General features: G+C 50.0%; 1 protein-coding gene across 1 annotated transcript in view; it reads right to left on the reverse strand.

The window, feature by feature from the left end:
- Window positions 1-23237, reverse strand: part of SPPL2A (signal peptide peptidase like 2A) — a 61145-nt gene that overhangs the window by 11314 nt on the left and 26594 nt on the right. Inside the window, exons 6-14 of the mRNA XM_029064744.2 lie at window positions 18191-18342; window positions 15900-15996; window positions 15174-15275; window positions 14166-14247; window positions 13850-13924; window positions 11677-11733; window positions 10920-11019; window positions 9539-9616; window positions 8270-8430 (exon numbers count right to left, since the gene is read on the reverse strand). Of these exons, the coding sequence (XP_028920577.1) occupies window positions 8270-8430; window positions 9539-9616; window positions 10920-11019; window positions 11677-11733; window positions 13850-13924; window positions 14166-14247; window positions 15174-15275; window positions 15900-15996; window positions 18191-18342 (904 nt within the window). The remainder of the gene's footprint in view (window positions 1-8269; window positions 8431-9538; window positions 9617-10919; window positions 11020-11676; window positions 11734-13849; window positions 13925-14165; window positions 14248-15173; window positions 15276-15899; window positions 15997-18190; window positions 18343-23237) is intronic.

Raw genomic sequence — 23237 nt, forward strand, 5'->3', positions numbered from 1 at the left:
ATCAGCTGCAGCCAAAAGTCCAGCAGTCTCTTGGCGAAGGATCCGCTACATCACCTCACCACCACCATCCTCTGTTTCTGAAGCCTGCAGCCTCAGCAATAATCTTGCCCCTTTGTTTTAAGGAAAAAAAAAGGCATTGGTTAAGCACTTACTATGTGCCAGGCACAGTACTAAGCCATAGAAACAAGCTGATCAGGTTGGACACGGTCCCTGTCCCACATGGGTCTCACAGTCTTAACCCCCATTTTACAGATGAGGTCACTGAGGCCCAGAGAAGTGAAGCGACTTGCCCAAGTTCACACAGCAGACAAGTGGCAGATCCAGGTCCTTCCGACTCCCAGGCCCGTGCCCTATCCACTAGGCAGCACTGCTTCTTCCTTGCTATTTCAACTCATATTCAGTCTGTTCTTTAAGCTCGCTGTGGGCAGAGAATGTTGTTCTAGTGTCGTCTCCCAAGCGTTTAGTACAGTGCTCTGCACAGCGTAAACGCTCAGTCAATACGACCGATCGATTGCTAAATCTTTCCCCCCGTTTCCCAGGCCTCGCCCCTTCCTTCCCATAATAATGTTGGCATTTGGTAAGCGCTTACTGTGTGCAGAGCACTGTTCTAAGCGCTGGGGTAGATACCACATAGCTGCCTCGGTGGTCCAGGCCCGGGCAACTGAAAGGCTAACGCCCCAAGAGCTGGCTGATGCTAGCTAGCCAGGTCTAACACATAGCTGTTTCTCGGTTCTTCAAACTACTTCTGGCTAGCGGCAGGCAGCTCGTGGCTTAGTGGCAAGAACACGGGCTTGGGAGTCAGAGGTCATGGGTTCTAATCCCAGCTCTGCCACTTGTCTGCTGTGTGACCTTGGGCAAGTCACGTCACTTCTCTGAGCCTCAGTTCCCTCATCTGTAAAATGGGGATTAAGACTGGGAACCCCACCTGGGATAACCTGCTTACCTCGTATCTACCTCGGCGTTTCTAGAACGGTGCTTGGCACATAGTAAGCGCTTAACCACTACCATCATCATCATTACCATCATTACTAGGTGGCCTACGGGGTCCTCCTAATCGGAGAAGCGCTTTGTGCCATTTCCAGAGCCCGGCTGTCAGATTCCACCCAGTCACCAGTTCCTTGGCTTGGAGATAAATGAAGAGACTGTCAGAGGCTTAGCTACCCACCCCTGACCAGCTCTGATGTTTCAGGATTTGGAAAACAGCTAATCGGGGACGGTGACGGGCTTCTCTAATTCGAGCTACATCTGAAAGTACTTAAGATGACTGTGTTTGTGTTTTCTAAGAGGTTGAAATCCTAGGACTTTTTTTTTTTTTTAACCTTCCAACAAAAATACACTATTATTTACCTCCCTTCTCCACCTCCAGAAAGGGCTTGATCAAATCTCAGGAATGGCCATAACAAAGAGCCATTTTACACTTTCACAGCCTCCCCGGAGCCTGACTCTTTGGGAGGATTTGCAAAGAGAAACAACAAAAAACCAAAACCCCGAATAGCTTTGGTTATCTGTGAAATTCGGCACCAGTCTCAGTGAGTCATTGGATCTTTTCCTGGGAGTAGTTGTTTACTCCATCCAAGCGGAGGATGCCGGTCGCGGACTCGGAGAAACCACCGAGGGGGTTTGTCCTTTTACCCGCTGTTCCGGATAAACAGCCGGACGTTCCGGCTGGCCCAGGGCAGAGAGGGTTTGTCCTTCCAGCCACCTAGAAGTATTACAGCTTTGAGGAACCCACAGTGGGGAAGCACAATTCCCAACCGACGCTACCCTGAGTTTCGCCTGGGACCACTCAAATGAACCAAGAGGATTAACGGGAAGTGAATGTGCCGTCGGCCTGGACTTGAAAACTTAATCCGCCTCGTTTGGATGGCATTTATCCAGTTTAGGGAAACGTCCAAACTTTTTTTTTTTTTGGAGGCTTTTTTTTTTTTTTTGGCTAAGGGCCATATTCTGCACGGGTCTGGAAATCCCAGTGCAACGTGGGCCCAGGACAAGGCAACAGATTCCAGTCCGGACAGGCGGTGAGTCGAGAAAAATCCGGGCTGTCCCATGGGCTTCTGGGAATCGTAGTCCCGCCACAAATTACAGAACTATTGTACCACCCCTAAGTTAAGCACCGGTCAACGTGGGGAGTCTGAAATGCCCAAGACGAGGCAGGGGAGGGGAAGAGTCTGGACCTCGATCCAAGGCCGGCCCAGGCCTGCCTCTGGACCTCAGGGCCCGTAGGTTGTGCCTGGCCTTTACAGGACTTAGTTGGGAAGAAGGGAAGAGTTCCCGGACAGAAGTGTACTCTAACACAAAGGTCGAAGAGCACCTAGGATTATTTGAGAGATGATGTGCCTGCTAAGGACCCAGGTAATCAGGAAGTTTGCACAGAGAAGATTGCCTAAGGCCCATGAGGAGTTCAGGAAGTCTCTGTTCCCAAACCGAGCTCACTCTTTACTTTGTCGTGTGGGTGACCTCACGCTACCGCTGGCCTAGTGGAAGGAGCATGAGCCCGAGAGTCCAAGGGCTTGGGCTCAGGTCCCGGCTCCGCCACCCGTCTGCTCCGTGACCTCGGGCAAGTCGTTTCACTTCTCTGTGCCTCAACTACCTCGCCCGTAAAACGGGGATTAAGACTGTCAGCCCCACGTGAAAGAGGGACTTTGTCTAACCTCATTAGCTTGTATCTACCTCAGCGCTTAGTACAGTGCCTGGCACAGAGTGACTGCTTAACAAATACTTTTAGGAAGAAGAGAAGAAGAAAACGTTCTACGGTCAAGGGCCGCAACCATCTCCCCTCCGTTTTCACAGGTCCTCTGTCGGAGGGCTACATTCAGCTGTCAAAAACCTTCCTCTCGGGGGGAGGTCTGGGGAACTCGGGACCGTTCCCAGGGTTTGGCGACCCTAACGCTCGAGGCACTCGAGCTAGACCAGTCAGTCGGTCAATCGGATCTACCGAGCGCTTACTGTGTGCAGAGCACTGTACTACGCGCTTGGGAGAGGACGGCAGAACCACAGAACAGACCCGTTCCCCGCCCGCCACGAGCTTCCAGTCTACGGACCTGGGCTGGCTTTACTGGCCACTGCCATCAAACCCCTGGCTCGCACTGGAAACCTACCCCTGGAGAAGGACACAAGGGAGGTGAGGTAGGAGAGGGCAAGGCGATATTATGTGTACTCTTGGATTTTGACACCCAGTCGGATTTATCGAGAGCTTAATGTGCGCACTGTACTAAGTCCTTGAGAATGTACAGTAGAATAATAAAACAGAGTTGGTAGACACAGTTCCTGCCCATAATGAGTTTACAGTCTAGAAGGGGAGACAGACATTAATTTAAGTAAATATATTACAGATAAGCACGTATGTGCTATGGCGGGGGGAGGTTAGGGGTGACTAAAGGGAGCAAATCAGGGCGATGCAGAAGGGAGTGGGAGAAAATGAGGGCTTTGTCAGGGAAGGCCTCTTGGAGGAGACGTGCCTTCATTCAGAATTTCATTCAGTTGTATCTACTGAGCGCTTACTGTGTGCGGAGCACTTTACTAAAGTGCTTGGAAAGTACAATTCGGCCACAGAGCTGAAGGTGGGGGGAATAACTGTCTGTCAGATACCAAGAGGGAGGGCGTTCCAGGCCAGAGGCAGGATGTGGGCGAGAGATCGTTTATTTACTTATCTGTCTCCCCTGTGCGGGTGGAAGCCTCTTGAGGGCAGGGAACGAGTCACTTCTTTCATGTCTACTTTTCAAATACTCAGTTCGGAGCAGGGCCTCAAGAGGATGTTCAACAGAGGCTGCTGGGCCAAGGATCAAACACTTGAGGGTGTGCAGAGACGAATGCGACGAACCCAAGCCACCCCCTGCCTTCTCTCATTTCGTGACTCAGGTGTGGTTTGCTGCCCTGACGCAGCTTCACTTCCTGGAGGCCTGGTGAGGACTCACCCGAACTTCTCCACCTGGAAAGCTACTCCCGCCTTTGACCTCCCTGAGAAATCTTCTCCAAAGCGGCAGATGGGGATTACGTTTTTACGACGCCTGAGGCGGAAAACGGTTACGCCGCACTCGGGTACGTACTTCCCTTTCCGTCGCCCATCTCCCTCTGATTTCTTTTACTGCTTCTGGATCGTAGGCTCCGTGAGGACAGGAATTGTATCTACTCCCTCTACTATTAATCATCATCACTGTGGTATCTGCCAAGCGCTTACTCTGTGCCAGGCGCTGTACTAAATGCTGGGCGGATGCAAGCAAAGCAGGTTGGATCCGGTCCCTGCCCCACGTAGGGCTCACGGTCTCAATCCCCATTTTACAGATGAGGTAATGGAGGCCCAGAGCAGTGAAATGACTTGCCCAAAGTCACATGGCAGACAAGTGGTAGAGCCGGGATTAATAATAAATTATAATATTTGTGAAGCGCTATGTGCCAAGCACTGTTCTAAGCAGTGGGGTAGATACAAGGTAATCAGGTTGCCCACCTGGGGCTCAAAGTCTTAATCCCCATTTTACAGATGAGGTGATGGAGGCCCAGAAGAGTGAGGTGACTTGCCCAAAGTCACATGGCAGGCAAGTGGTGGAGCCGAGATTAATGACAATAATAATATTTGTTAAGCGCGTACTATGTGCCAAGCACTGTTCTAAGCAGTGGGGTGGATACAAGGTAATCAGGTTGTCCCATCTGGGGCTCAAAGTCTTCATCCCCATTTTACAGATGAGGTAACTTTAAGCCCAGAGAAGTTAAGTGGCTCGTCCAAGGTCACACAGCAGACAAGCGATGGAGCCGGGATTAGAACCCAGGTCCTCTGACTCCTGAGCCCGGGCTCTTTCCACTAGGCCACGCTGCTTCTCGAACCCATGGGATTAGAACCCATGACCTTCTGACTCCCAGGCCCGAGCTCTATCCACTACACCATGCTGCTTCTCCGGGGACTTAATTTAGTGTTGGTATCTTCCGCTGGACCGTAGGCTCCCTGAGGATGAGTATCGTATCTACTAGCTCTATTGAACTCTCCTAATCATGCAGCACAGCACACAAGAGGCATTCAATAAATACTACTGGTTGATAGATACCCGTTTCCTTGCTAGCGATGCAGAAGGGATCCGTGTTTTGCTTCTTTCTTACCGGGATAGCTCGTGGGGAAGGTGGGGAGAGAGGGCTGCAACTCAAAAGGTTAAACAATCAGAGGCAAGTACTTTCTTTCTGTTGGCTTTTTATCAGGCTGATGTAAAGCACGTGAGAGGGCCGGTCCCCAGAGAGAAACGAGAAAACCCACCTCCAAGTTCAAGTTAGGTTTGTTCTGGGCCATTCCCAAGGGGGAGGTGGGTCTTACGAGAAGCAGTGTGGCCTAATAATAATCACAATGATAATCCTGGTATTTGTTGAGGGCTTGCTACGTGCCAGGCACTGTACTGAGTGCTGGGATAGATACAAGTGAATCGTGTTGGATACAGTCCCTGTCCCACATGGGGTTCACAGTCTCGATCGCCATTATAGAGATGAGGGAACTGAGGCACGGAGAGGTGACGTGACTTACCCAAGGTCACACAGCAGACAATCACTAAGTCACGCTGCCATGCCGACTCCCACTCCTAGTGCAAAGAGCCCGGGCCTGGGAGTGAGAAGGACCTGGGTTCTAATCCCGGCTCCGCCACATGTCTGCCTTGAGAGCCTAGGCTAGTCACTTCATTTTTCTGGGCCTCAGTTACCGCATCTGTAAAATGGAAATGAAGACTGCGAGCCCCATGTGGAGCAGGGACTGTGTTCAACCGACTGGCTTGTATCCACCCCAGTGCCTGGCACATAGGAAGCATGTAACAAATACGACAGTTACTCTTATTATCATGTTCATCAGACCCTACCTTGCTCCCTCATTCTTTTGTTCTAAAATCCAGTTTCGGGACCATTCTGATAATAATAATAATAATGGTATTTGTTAAGCGCTTACTATGTGCCAAGCACTGTTCTAAGCACTGGGGGAGATGGAAGTTAGTCAGGTTGTCCCACGTGAGCTCACAGTCTTCATCTCCATTTTGCAGATGAGTTAACTGAGGCCCAGAGAAGTGAAGTGACTTCACAGAGCAGACAAGTGGCAGAGACAGGATTAGAACCCACGTCCTCTGACTCCCAAACCCGTGCTCTTTGCCCGCATGCGGCTTGGCTGGACTCCTTCGAGGCTCTGGGACCTTCGGAGAGGCTTTTGCCTAGTGGTCCAGTTGACCCTTCCCCGTCAGTCCCGGAGGTTGCCCGTTACTGGCCGGGGAACCCAGAGTGGAATCGGCCAGACTGTCTTTTCCGGCAGATCCCTGGCCATTCTGGCTTTGAATCGGTTTTATTATCACTGCTTTAAATCCGCTTCAATTTCCCCTTTCCGAAACTTCTTTTATCGCCTGTCAACCTCTGCAGACCAAGAAGCTCCTCTTGGGCAGGGATCAAGCCTACTGACTCTATCGCACTGTCTTTTCCCAAGAGCTTTTTCTGTGCTCTGCCCACAGGAAGCATTCAATAAATACCAATACCAATGATTAAGCTGCGTGGCCTAGTGAATCGAGCATGGCCCCGGTAGTCAGAGGCCTTGGGTTAATCCCAACTCAGGCATTTGACTGCTGTGTGACCTTAGGCAAGTCACTTGATTGCTCTGTCCCTCAGTTACCTCACCCGACACACGGGGATTAAGACTGCGAGCCCAAAATGAGATGGGAACCGCGTCCTACCTGAATGGCTTGTATCTACCTCAATACTCAGTTCAGTCCCTGGCACCTAGTAAGCGCTTAACAAACACCGCAATTATTACTGAACGATATACTTAAAAGAGTCGAGCAAAACCGACCCAAAGAACCGGTAATCGGAATGCAGGCGTTTCCACCGACGGCAACTTAAAATAAGTTTTAAAGGTGGTATCGTTAAGGATAAAGATCCTGGCTGGAGAACCTATAGAAAGTTTATCAGCATAAGGAAGAGAAGAGCTATTCGTTTATGACATCCCACCACTAAACCACCAGAACAGCAAACGCACCCAGGAGAGGTGTAGGTTTTAATTTTGGGGAGGGCCGAGTTAGCACGCGTCTTCGTAACTCCAGGGGTTTCCTTTGTTTCCCTCTCTCCGCCTCCGTCAACCAGATCCTGTTGACTTCAATCAATCAGTGGTATTTATGGAGCGCTCACTGTGTGCAGAGCACTGTACTAAGGGCTTGGGAGAGCTCAACAGAGGTGGTTGACAAGCGCCTTGCCTCTCAGAAGATCCCGGAGGGCATTAATATAAATAGATTACGGATCTGGGCCGCTGGGCTGAGGGAGGCGTGAACAGAGGGCGCAAATCCAAGGGCGGGGAGATGCAGAAGGGAGTGGGAGTGACTTAATTGGGGAAGACCTCTCCTAAGAGACTGGCTTTCAATAAAGCTTTGAAGGCTGTCGGATGTGAAGACTTAAAGGGAAGACTGATGCGGGGGTTTCTAGGGCTCTGAACCCTAGCTCTGAACCCGGCTTGGGCGGGGTCTTGGAAGGCCTGGGGCTTTGCAGCTCAGGGGCTGACATTTTGGTCTGGTCTTGGCCAGGTCCAACAGGGAGCTGGGTTGTCGTCCCCCGCTCCAGAGGGCCGATGTTTTGGTCCTGAGGCCCAACGAACTCCAGATCACAGTAATAAATACTTCTATCTTTTTGACGTGATCCTCTCCTCTTCGCCCACCGACTCACCGGCAGCCCAAGACCCTTCTAATCTTAAGGTTGCATGCGGTCAAATGGACCAAGTCATCTTGGGCCAAGGTAGAGGAGAAAAGATCTCTAAAATGTTTTGGGCTCATTGTGGGCTTTTTTTTCCTTACGGTATCCGTTAGGCACTCACTATGTGCCAGGCTGGGGTAGATTCATTCATTCAATCGTATTTCTTGAGCGCTTACTGTGTGCAGAGCATTGTACTAAGCGCTCGAGAGAGTACAAATCAACAATGAACAGACACGTTCCCTGCCCACAACAAGCTGAAGCTCATCAAGTTGAACCCTATCCCTGTCCCACCTGAGGTTCCCGGGCTTAACCCCCATTTACCATATGAGGTAACCGAGGCCCAGGGAAGTGAAGCGACTTGCTCGACGTCACCCAGCAGACCTTGAAGACGGAGGAAGGATCAGAACCCAGGTTTCAACGGGAGGCGGGATGGTTGGGCTGAGTCAACCCGAGGGGGTTTAAAAGCTAGGCAAAGGTGCCTGAAGGAAGAAAGACCACAACAAAATAGCAGCGAAATGCGCTATCCGGACCAGTCGGTGGTTAGGACAGCGAGGCCCGTGACTTCCCAGCTTACGAATCTAAGTACCTGGTAGTTGCTCCCTTTCCAGAACTTCTTCATTTCCTTGCGTCTCCAGGCCACGAACGATGCAGTGAGGAGAGTGCAGGGAACCAGGTAGAGCAGGGCCGGCTGACCTTTCTTCATCAGGGCCAGAACCACGAAGGTCAGCACCATGCCCAGGGCGTACGCTGCAAAAGGCAGAGCACCGGACACCGTCAGGGAAGTCCTTCCCGCTCCCGAGGCGGAGCCGCGGCTGACATCAATCCATCCCTCAATCTATCCATCCTATTTATTGAGTGCTTGCTGTGTACAGAGTGTTAGGGAGGGTAATAACAATAATAATGATGATGATGACGATTGTCGTCATTATTTTGGAATTTGTTAAGCACGTACTACGTGCCGAGCACTGGGGTAGATGCAAGCTAATCGGGTTGGACAGAGTCCCTGTCCCACGTTGGGCCCACAGTCTTCATCCTCATACAAGAAGCAGCGTGGCTCAGTGGAAAGAGCATAGGCTTGGGAGTCAGAGGTCATGGGTTCTAATCCCGGCTCCGCCACTTGTCTGCTGTGTGATCCTGGGTAAGTCACTTCACTTCTTTGTGCCTCTGTTCCCCGATCTGTAAAATGGGGATTAAGACTGTGAGCCCCACGTGGGACAACCTGATTACCCTCTCTCTACCCCAGCGCTTAGAACAGTGCTTGGCACATAGTAAGCGCTTAACACACACCATCATCATTATTATCCCCATTTTACAGATGGGGTAACTGAGGCACAGAGAAGTTAAGTGACTTGCCCATGGTCACGCAGCAGACATATAGACTGTAAACTCGTTGTGGGCAAGGACTGTGTCTGTTTATTGTTATATTGTACTCTTCCCAAGTGCTTAGTACAGTGCTCCGCAAACAGTAAGCGCTCATTAAATATAAGTGAATTGAATGAACATTGGGCAGATCTAGGATTAGAACCCAGGTCCTTTGACTCCCAGGCCCATGGTCTTTCCACGAGGCCCCGCTGCTTCCCTGAGTACGATGTAACGACAGAACAGGCATATTTCCTGCCCATGACGAGCTTGCAGTCCAAATGACTTCCAGACTTTACGAGTTCAGCGTCTTTTTACAATTCCCACGTTACTCTGATCGGTTCTTTGGAGAACCGCCTCCCATCCCTTCCCAGAGAGGGCTATAAAAAAGCTACGTCCGGGAACTAACCGGTTAATTCAAGCAACAAACAATTCATTCTTCAGCAGGTTTAGTAAGACACACAGAGCAGGACAGGGTAAAAGTCAAACCATTTACCAACTGTGCAGGACACGTAGTAGATCGAAGAAGAACCAGTCTGAACATCAAATCTCCGACAATAGGCAACCAACAACCCTTAAAAACAACAACGATCAAAAAAAACCCACATAACTCCAAATGAGTTTTTTGAGAACACACAAGTTCGGGCGTTGCAAGGGAGATCGTGGTGTGTACTTTCAATAGCCCTTTTCCAAAGTTCTTTGGATTTATACTTAAAGGGTCACGGGATTAAATTACTTCTAGGCAGGATCGCTTAGACTCAACTCACCTACAACTACTAGAGTTTAAATTGACTTTTATTTATAGAAACCAATCACCTACCCATACCTCGTGATGAAAGGGCGTGTTTTGCCTTCCTACAGGCATTAAAGAGGATTTTAGTTTAATTAAAAAGTCACCCGCCGACTCAATGTCAACTCTACCCAAATACAAATGCGTGGAAACGGATTTCCTCCAACAAAGGTTTAGGATTTCCACATCTTATTAAAAACATTTTTGGTTCTTTATTTCTTTGAAGAGGGTTTAGTAATTTGTGCATTTTAGTCCACTTTATTGGAAGGGAAAAAAAAAAAACCTACAAGCAGATCCTGTTTTCTCTTATTATTTTAACTGGTCCAAGAAACCAATTCACCTTATTGTCAGTTTGACTAATCTCAGTGTCTGGGTGAGTAAAAAAAAAAAACCCACAAAAAACCCCCCAAAACCTTAACCTTTCCTTCTGGTTTAGGTTGTTTATTCTGAAAGCTGTAAAGTGAGAGAAAATCATACATCAGGTTTGCCCAACAGGGGAGAGCCCTTGCCATGTTTTTTTACAGCCCAAACCTTTTTTTTGGCGGGGCAGGAGGGGAGCTATTTGTTAAACGCTTTCTCTCTGCCGGGCACTGTACTATGCACTGGTGTGGATAGGAGCTCATCAGGTTGGACCCAGTCTCCTTCCCACAAGGGGCTCCCAGTCTTAATCCCCATTTTCCAGATGAGGAAACTGGGGTCCAGAGAAGTGAAGTGATTTGGCCAGTGTCACAGAGAAGACAAGTGGAGAAGCCAGGATTAGAACCCAGGTCCTTCCGACTCCCAGGCCCATTCTCTATCCACTAGGCCAGGCTGTTTCTTCATTTTTTTTTTTTAAACTTTTTTACTTTTTTATGGCATTCTGTTAAACGCTGACTGTGTGCATGCACTGTATTAAGCGCTGAGGGTGATACAAAGTCAGACACAATCCACGTCCCGTGAGGTGCTCGCGGTCTTAATCCCCTTTTTACAGATGAGGGAACTGAGGCCCAGAGAATGATCACCCAGGCCGGGGTGGGTGGTGGGTGATGCCCGCCCGGGGGCTCGAAATGGTCGGCACGCGAACGGGCAAGGAGAGACGTCTGCTTACCTGGCACGATGATGTCTCCAAAACCCAGTAACGAAAAGGGAATGACACACAGGGTTTGCGCTGAGAACATCAGCCTTGGAACCCTAATGACCACGGGTAACTGAAAGACAAAAGCCCAACATCAGCCCCATCTGACTCTTTCAGGCACGTCGTTCGGGAGAAGATGGGCTGACACTGAACGCTAGCATTTTTAACCAATCGATGGACACCGCAAGGCATTTGAAATCAGAGGACACAAATTACGTGCAGACACACCGACACGCACACAAACACACCCACGGAGAATAACTAGAGAGCTCACGAAGGCTCGGATGTGTAGCTTCGGAAACATCATAGCCAACGGGGGATAACAGTAACAGATCCGATATTCCCGCTATCTAGCCTCAGACCCCCAAAATGACCAAGTCGCTTTTTGGAACCTTTTGACATCAAGGTTTTCCCCCAAAGAAAGGCTTCGCCTTAGAGGGTGTGATTTAAAAAAAAAATCCAGTGAACGTATCGGAAACACAATCCTTACTTTCTCATGGGAAGCTGAGGGTTGAGCAGTGGCCTCCACCAAGTTTCCATCATTCTAGGATGAAACCCAAGTCAATAGGGATTTAATAGTTAAAGTAACTAGGAAAAAGTGGCTGTATTTGTGAGAACGACAACAAAAAAAAAATTACGCCTCGATATGCACCACGTGGAAAGACAATACTACCGACTGTGCACGTACGTCCCCAAAGGAAACGTCAGCCTAGATGAAGCCCATTCCTACCTTTTCGCTGTTTCCGAAAGGTCCAGCTGCGACTTCAACCATGATACTCTCACCGTTCTAACAGTCGAAGCACACGAAAGATGAGAGTCATTTAGTGATCCGACAGGCACCGTTTAAGATCGATAATCTCTATAGGGAGGAACCCCGGAGTGGGAGTGCGCTACTGTCGGCTCGCAATGATAATCTTTTTTCAAGAAACGGTATTTAAGTGCTTACTGTGTGCCAGGCACTGCTTAAGCGCCGGAGTAGATACGAGACAGGTTGGACACGGTCTACGTCCCATGTGGGGCTCACAGTTTTCACCCCCATTTCACAGGTGAGGGAACGCTGGGGTAGATCATCAGATCCCAAATAGGGCTCCCCGTCCGAGTAGGAGGGAGAACAGCGACCGAATCCCTGCTCTGCAGACTAGGGGATGGAGACCCAGGTAAATCAAGTGTCTTGCCCAAGGTCACACACCCAGGAGACAGGTGGCGTAGCGGGGATTAAAACCGAGGTCCTCCGACTCCCAGGCCCGGGCTCTTTCCACTAGGACACGGTGATTCCAATAAAACGGATTTGTCAGAAGGAGACGTCCTTCTCGCATAGACCCCACAGACGAAGGGAGAAACCCGCTAGGGTTTCTTTCTTATTTAGCAGCTGAAACGGCTATCTGAGGATCACCAGAATGTCCCTGAGCTGAGCAGTTTTCCCGAGCCCAAGGTCACGCAGCAGACGGTGGCGGAGCCGGAATTAGAAGCCAGGTCCGTTCGACTCCTGGGCCCCGGCTCTTTTCACTACGCTGCTTCTCAGCCGAACAGATGAAGACAGGCTAAGCTCAGAGTCCGAAAGAAATTACGCGGGGTCACCAAACCTTCTGGCCGGGAAGAAATCACAATTTGAAATCACAACCCGAAGCGTTAACCCTGCACCTTTACGGGCTGCCGGTCGGCAGAATCAAAAGCACCGTCGTCGCGTGGAGCTGACGGAGGAGTTCCTTTGACGGTACCATGTGGTGCGGATCAAAGGAGCCTGGGCGCCTGCTGGCAGTGCCCGCCCACGCTTCCGCTCTATCCCAATTCTCCGTGGGAGCTTGGTCTCTGCCGATTTTTGTGCCGTTTCAGAAACGACGGGTCGATGGAAGTGAGGGGCCGAGGGCCGGACGCGTGACGGCCGGTGGCTGGAGCGAGGAGGCAGCGGGAGAAGATGAGGCGCGAGGCGTGGCGTTAGTCTGAGAAAATGAGGCCTAGCAGGGGAGAGGTAGAGTGGGGAGAAGCAGCAAAGTTGGGGAGAAAGGAGTGGGGCAAAGAGGCGGTGAAGGGCCTTAGAGAAGCAGCGTGGACTCGTGGAGAGAACATGGGCCTGGGAGTCAGAGGACCTGGGTTCTAATCCCCCTTCCGTCCCTTATCTTCTGGGTGATCTTGAGCAAGTCACTTCACTTCTCTGGGCCTCAGTTCCCTCACCTGTCACATAGGACACGGACTGTACCCAACCCGATTAGCTTGCATCCGCTCCAGCGCTTAGGATAGTGCCTGGCACAAAGTAAGCACTTAAATACCAGTTAAAAAAAAACAGACCAAAAAAATTCCAGTTTTTCCTTTTCATTTCCCTCAGTGGGGGAGTTGGAGACGAACTGGTGAACTGTAGATTGTACCCTTGATTACCCCAAAAGAGATCATTTTTCTAAAAAACATGGAACAAATGCCGTAGGCCTGAAGAGATTAAAAGAGCGGGGAAATTCAAACAATAAGGATTTCCCCCAGCCCATCTGCAGGACTCAGAGAAATGCCCTTCACGGCCCAGTGGAAAGAGCACAGGCCTGGGAGGTGGAGGAGCTGGGTTCTAATCCTGGCTCTGCCACGAGCCCACTGTGTTACCTTGGGCAAATCACCTCGCTTCTCCGGGCCTCAGTTACCATATCTGCAAAATGGGGATTTAATCCTACTCCCTCCTACTTCGACTGGCAGCCCCAGGTGGGACAGGGACTGGGTCCAACCTGATTAACGTGCCTCTTACCCCAGCGCTTACAACAGTGCTTGGCACACAGCAAGCGCTTAACTTGTACCATAATTATTATCATCATTATTATTACCATTAAGCATTTACATCTGGGGGCAGGCAGCAACCGAAAACGTGAACTAGCCACGGGCTGGATTCAGCACCTTTCCCCTGGGTCGAAAGATCGGGGCCGTACCTTTGTGATGAATGGTGTTATGAAAACGAAAAACACATCATAGATGAGGAGAAGGCCTAGCAGAATCACGCATGACTGTGAAAAAAAAAAAAAAGCCAAAATTAAAGGCATTTCCAAACCCACGCAAAGAAGGAACGATGACAGCGCAAATCAACAGCTGGTAAGCATATAGTGGGCATGTTTTTTGGGTCCTATTTGTAATTTTAGCCGATAAACGCAGTCGATCCCTCATGGCCTTTAAAGGGACCGAATAAAAGCCACATCCTTCCTCTGTGGGTAGCCTGAAACAGTGAGATTAAAAAGCAACATACTCTACCTTAAAGTTGGGCATTTTCAGGGTTTTAATGAAATTGAGGCAGAATGCGATGCCCAAGATGTCTTGTAATATCCAAGCCCACCTGAAATAAAGAGGAAAAAAAAATCCCGTGTTGAGCAATCGCGATATTAAAAATGGTTCTCAATACATAGAACGGGCCGTGGCTAGGCAAGTGTCCTAAACGCTGGGATTTGGTAATTTGACAACCTACAGACTTTTTAATAAAAAAAAAAAAGATTTACCCTGGTTAAAAAAGGAAAAGTAGAAGTAATACGGACAACTGGACTCCTTGAGAATAATAATAACGGCATTTCTTAAGCGCTTACTACGTGCAAAGCACTGTTGTAAGCGCTGGGACAAAGAGATGCAGGTGTATGCTGGTTGTGGGGGGCCAGGGAACGTGTCTACTGGCTCTGTTGTACTGTACTCTCCCCAGGGCTTAGTACAGTGCTCAGCACAAAGTAAGAGCTCAATAAAGACCGCCGACTGATTGAGCGCTTACTCTGCAGAGGGCAGAGTATGAAACGCTTGGGAGAGTTTATAGTACAGTAGAGCAGGTAAACACGATCCCTACCCACAAGGAGCTTACAATCTAGTGGGGAAGATGGACATTAAAATAAATTAGAGTATAACTTTCCCTGAGAGTTCACTGCAAGTGCCGAAGATATCCAGGGATAGACAAACTACGTTCCAAAAGGACTAGAGAAGAAAACAGAGTCAGACTTGCGACTAAAATTCAGTTCCCTTCCACACGAAGGGCCCAGTTCTCAACTTCCCCAAGTTGGCCCCAAAGAGTCAAATCGTCAGGTGTAGAATAATCTTAGGCTACGGGATAGACCGTTAACAGAGAGTCGGTTTACAAAGTTGGAATCCAGGGACTATAGTTCCAAACTGATAGACTTCAGAGAAAGTTACAGGGCTCTGGAATTGCTACCCTAAACCCTTGAGCAATAAATGAGCGATTGAGGGATTTATGGGCGACTTACACTAAAAATGGATTTCACCTACCTGTTTTCATTCCGAAACACAGCCCAAACTACAGCTAGAGCTATGCAAATTCCAGCAAGAATAATAAGCCTCACTTCAAGGTGTTTGTTGCAGCATGGAATTCTTTAAAAAAAAAAAAAAGCGAGAGAGATGTGGTTTAGCTGGAACGGCAACATCTAAGAAATTAGAAAGGCAAATGAATGACTTTAAAACAGTCTTCACCAGAAAGTTCTCCATTCAAATTCAGCCTCACTAAACTGTCGGAAGGCAAACAGCACAAGTTGGAAGTTATAGGCGAAACAACTTATACACAAGTCAGATCCAGGTTCAGCAAAGCCAAACGCCTCCAACTGCAACTCGTTTGTAACCCACCCCAACCTTGCTGATATGGACAGTGCTTGAAAAATGCATCTTAGACTTTATGATGCGAGTCCAGCGTCGGCCAAATGTTCTTAAGAGAACTCTGGTTATTGGCAAAAAAGTCACAGGCATATTACCTCCATCGGAAACCTGGTTACTTTTTCAGGCTCCAAGCGCTCGCTAAGTTATAAGAAAATCAAAACACTGAGAAATAACATTAACCCAACTAACTTCATCATCTTGATGGCTCTTTTAGACAGGAGCAGTCTGCTAGAACCCCAGGGACTTTTATATTACGATCATACAACGTGTCATCTTTGGAAAGCTCCGCGTTTGAAATCTTTCAATCGACCTGACAGCCGTCAGGACTGCCCTGCTAAAACATACCTGCATCGTCCAAACGGTACTTTTCTAATTAATGCAGCAAGGCAGTTGTACAGGCTCATGGCGGATGCCAGGCAGAAAACGGATATGATCACGTACACTGGAGGGAGGAACAGGAAACTGAGTCACGACGTGGAGGAGGAAAGGACAGAAGTGATGGGGAAACAGCAGACACAGGGATTGAAACTGTGAGCCCCATGTGGGATAAGGACTGTGTCCAACCCCACTTGCTTGTATCCAGGCCAGCGCTTAGTACAGTGCCTGGCACACAGTAAGTGCTTCACAAATACCAGTTATTATCAATCGGTATCCCTCTAAAATTGGAAACGGCATAGTATGGAAATGAAGACTGGACATTGCTCTGAGGGGAGGGATAAAGCTAAATGCTTCCAGTGATCTTCTCTATGTATGTGTAAAGTGGTTTTCTCCTTTACTATAAAACCACCCCGACTTGTTCCTGATTGGGTGGCGAAAGAGAAATCTGGTCTTTCTCCACCATCTTCTCAGAGTTCAAAGGGGCAAAGAGACTCCTACCCAGAAAACCAGGGATGAGGATTCTTCACGTCACATTGCAATAGCAGTCTCCACTCTCTATCCCCTAGCCCCCCGAGGCTTTGACAGACCCCCCCGCTCCACTGCCTTCATCATCACCATCAATGCATTCACTGAGCGCTTACTATGCGCAGAGCACTCTACTGAGCACTTGGAATGTACAATTCGGCAACAGATCCTCCTGACTCCCAAGCCCTTGATAGTTCTCACTGTGGGCAGAGGACGTGTCTCCCAACTCTGCTGTATTGGGCTCGCTCAAGCGCTCGATAAATACGACTGAATGAATGACTGAATAATCCCGGCTCCGCCACTTGTCTGCCGGGTGACCTAGGACAAGACACTTCACTTCTTTGGGCCTCAGTTACCTCATCTGTAAAATGGGGATTGATGATGATGATAGCGGTATGTATTAAGCACTTATTATGTGCTAAACACTGATCTAAGCACCAGGGTAGATACAAGTTAATCAATTTGGACACAGATGCTGTCTCACCTGGGGCTCATAGTTTTAGTAGGAGGGGATAAGATTTAATCCTCCTTTTACAGATGAGGGAATTGAGGCACGGACAAATTAAGAGACTTGCCCAAGATCACACGGCACGTACGAGGCAGAGCCGGTAGTAGAACCCAGGTCCTCGGTCTCCCAGGCCCGTGCTCTAACCATTAGACCATGCTGTTTCCCAGTTGAGATAAGTAGGGTCACTCAATCAGTGGAATCTACTGAGCGCTTAGTGTGTGCAGAGCACTCTACTAAGCGCTTGGAAGAGTACAGTACAACAGAGATGGTAGACTGTGAGCCCCCTGTGGGACGGGGATGGTCTCCAAAACCTTCTATCTACCTCAGTGCTTAGTACAGTGCTTGGGCACATAGGAAGCACATAGGAACGAGTAACTTGAAACAGACACATCCCCAACCCACAACTAGCTCACAGTCTAGAGGAGAGATAATCAGGTCAGAGACTTCCCCGGCCCTCTTTGTCATCATCATCCTCCTCTCAAGCACCTCCCTTTTTTTTTTTTTAAAAAAAAAGGTATTGTTAAGTGATTACTATGTGCCAGGCCCCGTACTATGTGCTGGAGAAGACACAAACCAGTCAGATCGGACACAGTCCCTTTCCCATATGGGGCTCACAAGTCTTCATCCCCATTTCCAGATGAGGGAACTGAGGCCCAGAGAAGTGAAGCAACTTGCCCAAGGTCACCCAGCAGACAAGGGGCGGAGGCGGGACTCGAACCAGGTCCTCCCGACTCCGGGCTCTATCCAGTTGGCCCCGTGGGTTTCAGAAGGGGAGGGAGCCTCGGCCCGGAGGCGGGGGGGCGGGGAGGTGTCACCGCTACAGTCGGCATCTGCGTGAAACATCCGCAGAGCAGAAAATCACTCGGGAACCTCCTCTTTCACTACCCTGGAAGGGGTCTTCGGGGAAACTTTAAGGAAGACCGCCGCTCTGGGCCTTGGGTTATTCCCGCCCGCCTGCGGGAAGTCACCTGCTAGGTGATCCAACCGCTCTTCTCCCCGGCCGCCCAAGAAAGGGTGTGTTCAGCTGCACGTCTCCCAGACGCCGCCGGTCTTTTTAATCTAACTCGGCATCACTAACCCAGGTTAGCTGATGAGCCCGGGGGGGAAAATCCAAGGAGGAAACGATTTTTCCCAGAGTTTCCCCATAGGATGCGGTAGATCAAGGCAGGGGGAGGATGGGAGGAGGGCAGAAGTGGGAAGGGGAGTGGAGGATCCTTTTCCTTACCCAACCATTTGTAGAAGAAATAAAGTAAGACCAGCATCACACAACAGATGACCACGAATATCACCACTGTGAGAGGAGTGAAAGTCACATTTTCTTCCTTCTTTCGCCTCGTTTCTCTTTCTTCGGGGTTTGTCGCGGCCTTCATGTCTTCGCTGCACAAATACACACGGGACATCTCAGTGACGACCAAGTACAACGTTTACCGCTTCGAATGATAAATTCCCCCAAACTCTCCTTTACCGCTGACTTTTCAACACATATTGGAAGGGCCCCAAGATGGCAGTGACAATAATGACCGTGATAATAGCATTTAAGTGCTTTCTATGCACTAAAAACTGTAATAATAATACTGATTAAAACTGCAGTATTTGTTAAGCACTTACCATACGCCAAGCAATGTACTAAGAACTGAAATAATAAAATAACACGGATAATAATTGCAGCACTTGTTAAGCACGGACTATGTGCCAAACACTGTTTTAAGCCCTGGGGTAGATACAAGGTAATCAGGTCGGGCACAGTCCCTGTCCCACTTGGGCTCACAGTCTTAATCCCCAATTTCAGATGAAGGAACCGAGGCACAGAGAAGGGACAAGACTTGCCCAAGGTCACATAGCAGACACGTGGCAGAAACCAAGTCTTCTGTCCCCTTCGCATGGTACTAAGCGTTAAGATACGAGGCAATCAGGTCCTCCACGGGGGCTCACAGTTTAAGTAGGTGGGAGCAGAGGTATCGAATCCCCATTTTGCAGATGAGGGAACAGAGGCCTGGAGAAGTGAAATGACTTGTCCAAGGTCACGCAACAGATGAGTGGCAGAGGCGGGATTAGAAGCCAGGTCCTACTGACTCCCAGGCCCGGGCTCTAGCCACTAAAGCCCTGTTGTTTCTCAAATATTCACGGGCTGAGGTGGCTCAGAAGGACCGAACAGGCAAGAGGTGGGAATATAAGCAGGTGGATTGGAAACTAATTGGGGAAGGTCTCCAAAAGGGCTTTGAAAATGGCAAGAGTCAGGGCTTGGCAAATGAGAAGGGGGAGGGAGTTCCCGGCAGCGGGGAGGGCGTGAGCAAGGGGAGGGGGGAGAACGGGGCACCGTGAGGAAGTTAGCTCGAGAGGAAGGAAGGGCACAAGCTGAGGGAGAGTGGGGAGAGTGAGTGGGTAGGAAGAACAACGAGAACTGACAGGACTTTGAGAAGCCAATGGTCCCCAGTTTTGGCTTGATGAGGAGAGGGCAGAGAGAGAGGGAGTCATGCCAAAATTGAGGGTTTCAGAGATCAGTCAAATCAGTGGTATTTACTAAACGCTTGCTGTGTGTCGGGCCCTCTACTCAGCGCTTGGGAGAGTACGAGAAGACAGAGTCGGCAGACCCGTTCCCTGCCCACAACGACCTGACGGTCTAGATGGGGAGGACGGTGGTGTTGTCGACTGCGACGGTGGAGGAGAGGGAAGATGAGGGACTCAGTTATGGACGTACTGAGATGGAGGGGTGTTGAGAAGCAACGTGGCCTCGTGGCTAGAGCCCGGGGCTGGGAGTCAGAAGGACCTGGGTTCTAATCCCGGCTCCACCGCTTGGCCGCTGGGTGACCTCGGGCAAGTCATTTCACTTCTCTGGGGCCTCAGTCCCCGCATCTGTGAAGTGGGGATTAAGTCTGAGAGCCCCATGTGGACTCTATCTCAGCGCTCAGTACAATGCCCGGTACATAGTAAGTGCTTAACAAATACCATGAAGAAAAAAAAAGAGGGACATCCTCATAAAGACACATGGGAGGCAGGAGGAAATGTGAGACTGCAGAGAAGTAGAGTTTGTCCAAAATTAAGCAAGGGTCCACATGCCACTCCTCCTTCGCAAGGACGTTGTGGGCTGGGAGATTAGGGTGGGTTTGGATGGGAGTGACTGGAAGGAGCTGGGAATGGTTGGTTTGGAGAGCTGAGGAAAGAGGATGGCAGGGATGAGGCGGTTGGAGGGTGGCGGAGGTCCCGGAGGGGGCTGGGAATCGAGAGAACGTCAGGGATGAGGCGATTCAAGAATGAGGGAGGTCCCGGAGGGTGCTGAAAATGGTTGGTTTGGGGAGCCGGGGAGAGAAGATGACAGGGATGAGGTGATTCAAGGGTGGTGGAGGTCTTCGAACAGCCCAGGGTCCTTCCAGGTCCGCAGAGTCCGGTCCACCCGCTGAGCTTGGCATCTGGACCTAGTGGCCAGGGCACGGGCTTGGGAGTCAGAGGACGAAGGTTCTAATCCCTGCTCTGCCATCTGTCTTCAGCGTGACCTTGGGCAAGTCACTTCCCTTTTCTGGGCCTCAGTTACCTCATCTGGAAAATGGGGATGAAGACTGCGTCCAACCTGACTCCCTCGAAACAAGGCCAGCGCTCAGAACGGTGCCGGGCACATAGTAGGCGCTTTAACACATACCATAACTATTCTTATCTGGAGAAGCATGAGCTCATGGACGGCTTGGGGTCCGAGTCGGGGGCTAAGCGAGAAGCGGCAGTTCAGGAGGTGACCTCTCGGAGCACCTCTGCCGGTGGGCGATGGATTTCTTTCTCTCGGCCTGTGTTTCCTGGGCTGACGGGCCCGGGTTCAGAGCCTGAGTGAGTGGCAGGAGGGCAGGTGACCAATCCATGGTATTTACTGAGTGCTTACTTGGTGTAGAGCACTCTTTTAAGCGCTTGGGAGAATACATTACGACAGAATAGGCGGACACGTTCTCTTCTCTTAGAGAGGTTAGGGTCTAGAGTGGGCGATGCCTCGGGGAGCTCCGAGGTGTCCATGCAGATGCAACTGAATTTAGCTCAGATGACACGTTCACGTTTCGCCACCGTAAACTCTTGGTTCCAATTGGCGGCTCCTTAATCCCATTAGTAATAACGATGGCATTTGTTAAACGCTTACCAGGTGCCAAGCACTTTTCTAAGCACGGGGGTAGATACAAGACAGTCAGATTGTGCCACGTGGGGCTCACAGCCTTAATCCCCATTTTACAGATGAGGTAACTGAGGCCCAGAGAAGTTAAGCAGCTTGCCCAAGGTCACACGGCAGACAAGTGGCGGAGCCGGGATTGGAACCCACGACCTCCGACTCCCAAGCCCGGGCTCTTTCCACTGAGCCTCGCTGCTTCTAGTGTTATGCACTACGGTAGACACGAGGTATTCAAATCAGAACCGATCTGAATTGTTTGCTCTACTCCCAAGTGGGCTGAAGTACAGTCTTGAAATGTGGTTATTTTTTCATAATTCTGAGACTGTGACTCCTCGAGAGCATAGCCCCCGTCCTCTCCATCTGCCGGAGTGCTCAAGTGCCGGCCAAAGCCTACGTTAACCCTCAGGAACTGCTGTCGGTGATTTATAGAGACCCCCATCATGCGCTTACCGCACATCAAGGCTTAGTTAAATATTAATTCATTTCAAAATTCATCTCCCCTCTCGACTTTTCCGTTCCGGTTTTCCGGGTTGCTTTTTGAGACGGAAATGGAAGGCTCCTTTCTTCCCCTGGTACTCGCAGAGGGGAAGGGCAGCGATGTAACGGATCCTGAAATCGCACCAAAAACGGCAAAAACTCGATTCCCGGGAACGGAGGGGCAGGAGCGGGAAGGTTGAGGTCATTTGGAGGAGAGAGGGGAGAGTCTGTGAAATGAGGTAGGAGCAAATGAGAAGGAGCAGGAGCGAACAAACGCAGGTCCGCTGACACTTTCAATCAGTGGCAGGCCATAAAGTGTGTGCAGATAAGGCACGGGCCTTCTGAATGGGCTTCAAAACATTTCTGCCAATACCAGGCACCGCACGCAAGCCTGCAATTTTCTCTTTTTTATGACGGGCACTAGAGGCAAAAATCGGTGCTTTTTTCGGCCTTCAATTAACAGGATTCCCAGCCCGGCTCTCCGGTGCTGCAGGCTAGATTCCCCTCCCCGCCGCCCCCTAACTCCCCTCTGCGGGGGCTGGGAGGGGCGGGAGGTTGGAAATGGAGATAGAGGAGGTCAGTAGAACTGCCATCATCGACTTCCTCCCCCTCTTTTTTTTTTTGGAAATAGTATTTGTTAAGCGTTTACTATGTTTCACTTGATCATATTTACTGAGTGAGCCCTGTGTGCAAAGCACCGTAATAAGCACTGGGGAGAGTATGATACAACAATAAACAGACACATTCCCTGACCACAACGAGCTTACTATGTGCTAGGCGCTGTACAAAGTTCTGGGGTAGATACAGGATAACCACGTCCCTGTCCCACGTGGTGCTCACGGTCTTCACCCCTATTTTACAAATGAGGTCGCTGAGGCCCAGAGAAGTGAAGCAACTCACCCAACGTCACCCAGCAGACAAGTGGGGGAGCCAGGATTAGAACCCAGGACCTTCTGAATCCCGGGCCCGTGCTCTAGCCACTAGACCACGCTGCTCCCCTCCCACCCTAGCAGAGTAGGGGGCTTGTGCTGACTCCTCACGGCCCCCACTCCACCTCGACACCTCACCCTCACTCCCTGTCCTTCAAGGGACACCCAATCAATCGTATTTACTGAGCACTTAATGGTGTGCAGAGCGCTGAACTAAGCACTTTGATTCACTCACTCAATCGCATTTATTGAGCGCTCTGTGCAGAGCACTGTACTAAGCACTTGGAAAGTACAATTTGGCAACAAATAGAGACGGGCTCACAGTCTTGGGGGGGGGGGGCGCGATAGATAAAACAAAAAAGTAGACAGGCATCAATAGCATCAATATAAATACATACAATTATAGATATACAGACAACATTAATATAAAAATAAGTATGTACAAATGTACACCAGTGCTGTGGGGAGGGGGAGGGGGTAGAGCAGAGGGAGGGAGTCGGGGCGACGGGGAGGGGAGGAGGAGTAGAGAAAAGGGGGGCTCAGTCTGGGAAGGCCTCCTGGAGGAGGTGAGCTTTCAGTAGGGCTTTGAAGCCGGGGGAGGCGTGCTGGTTTGGGGGAAAAATACTGAACGCTTCACGAATTTCCGTGTCACTTGGGAGAGGATAATAGAAGCCTTGAGAGAGGGCAAAAGAACAGAGTTGGTAGACTCGTTTCCTGCCCACGAC

The sequence above is a fragment of the Ornithorhynchus anatinus genome, chromosome 5, assembly GCF_004115215.2.
Source record: "Ornithorhynchus anatinus isolate Pmale09 chromosome 5, mOrnAna1.pri.v4, whole genome shotgun sequence".
NCBI lineage: Eukaryota > Metazoa > Chordata > Mammalia > Monotremata > Ornithorhynchidae > Ornithorhynchus > Ornithorhynchus anatinus.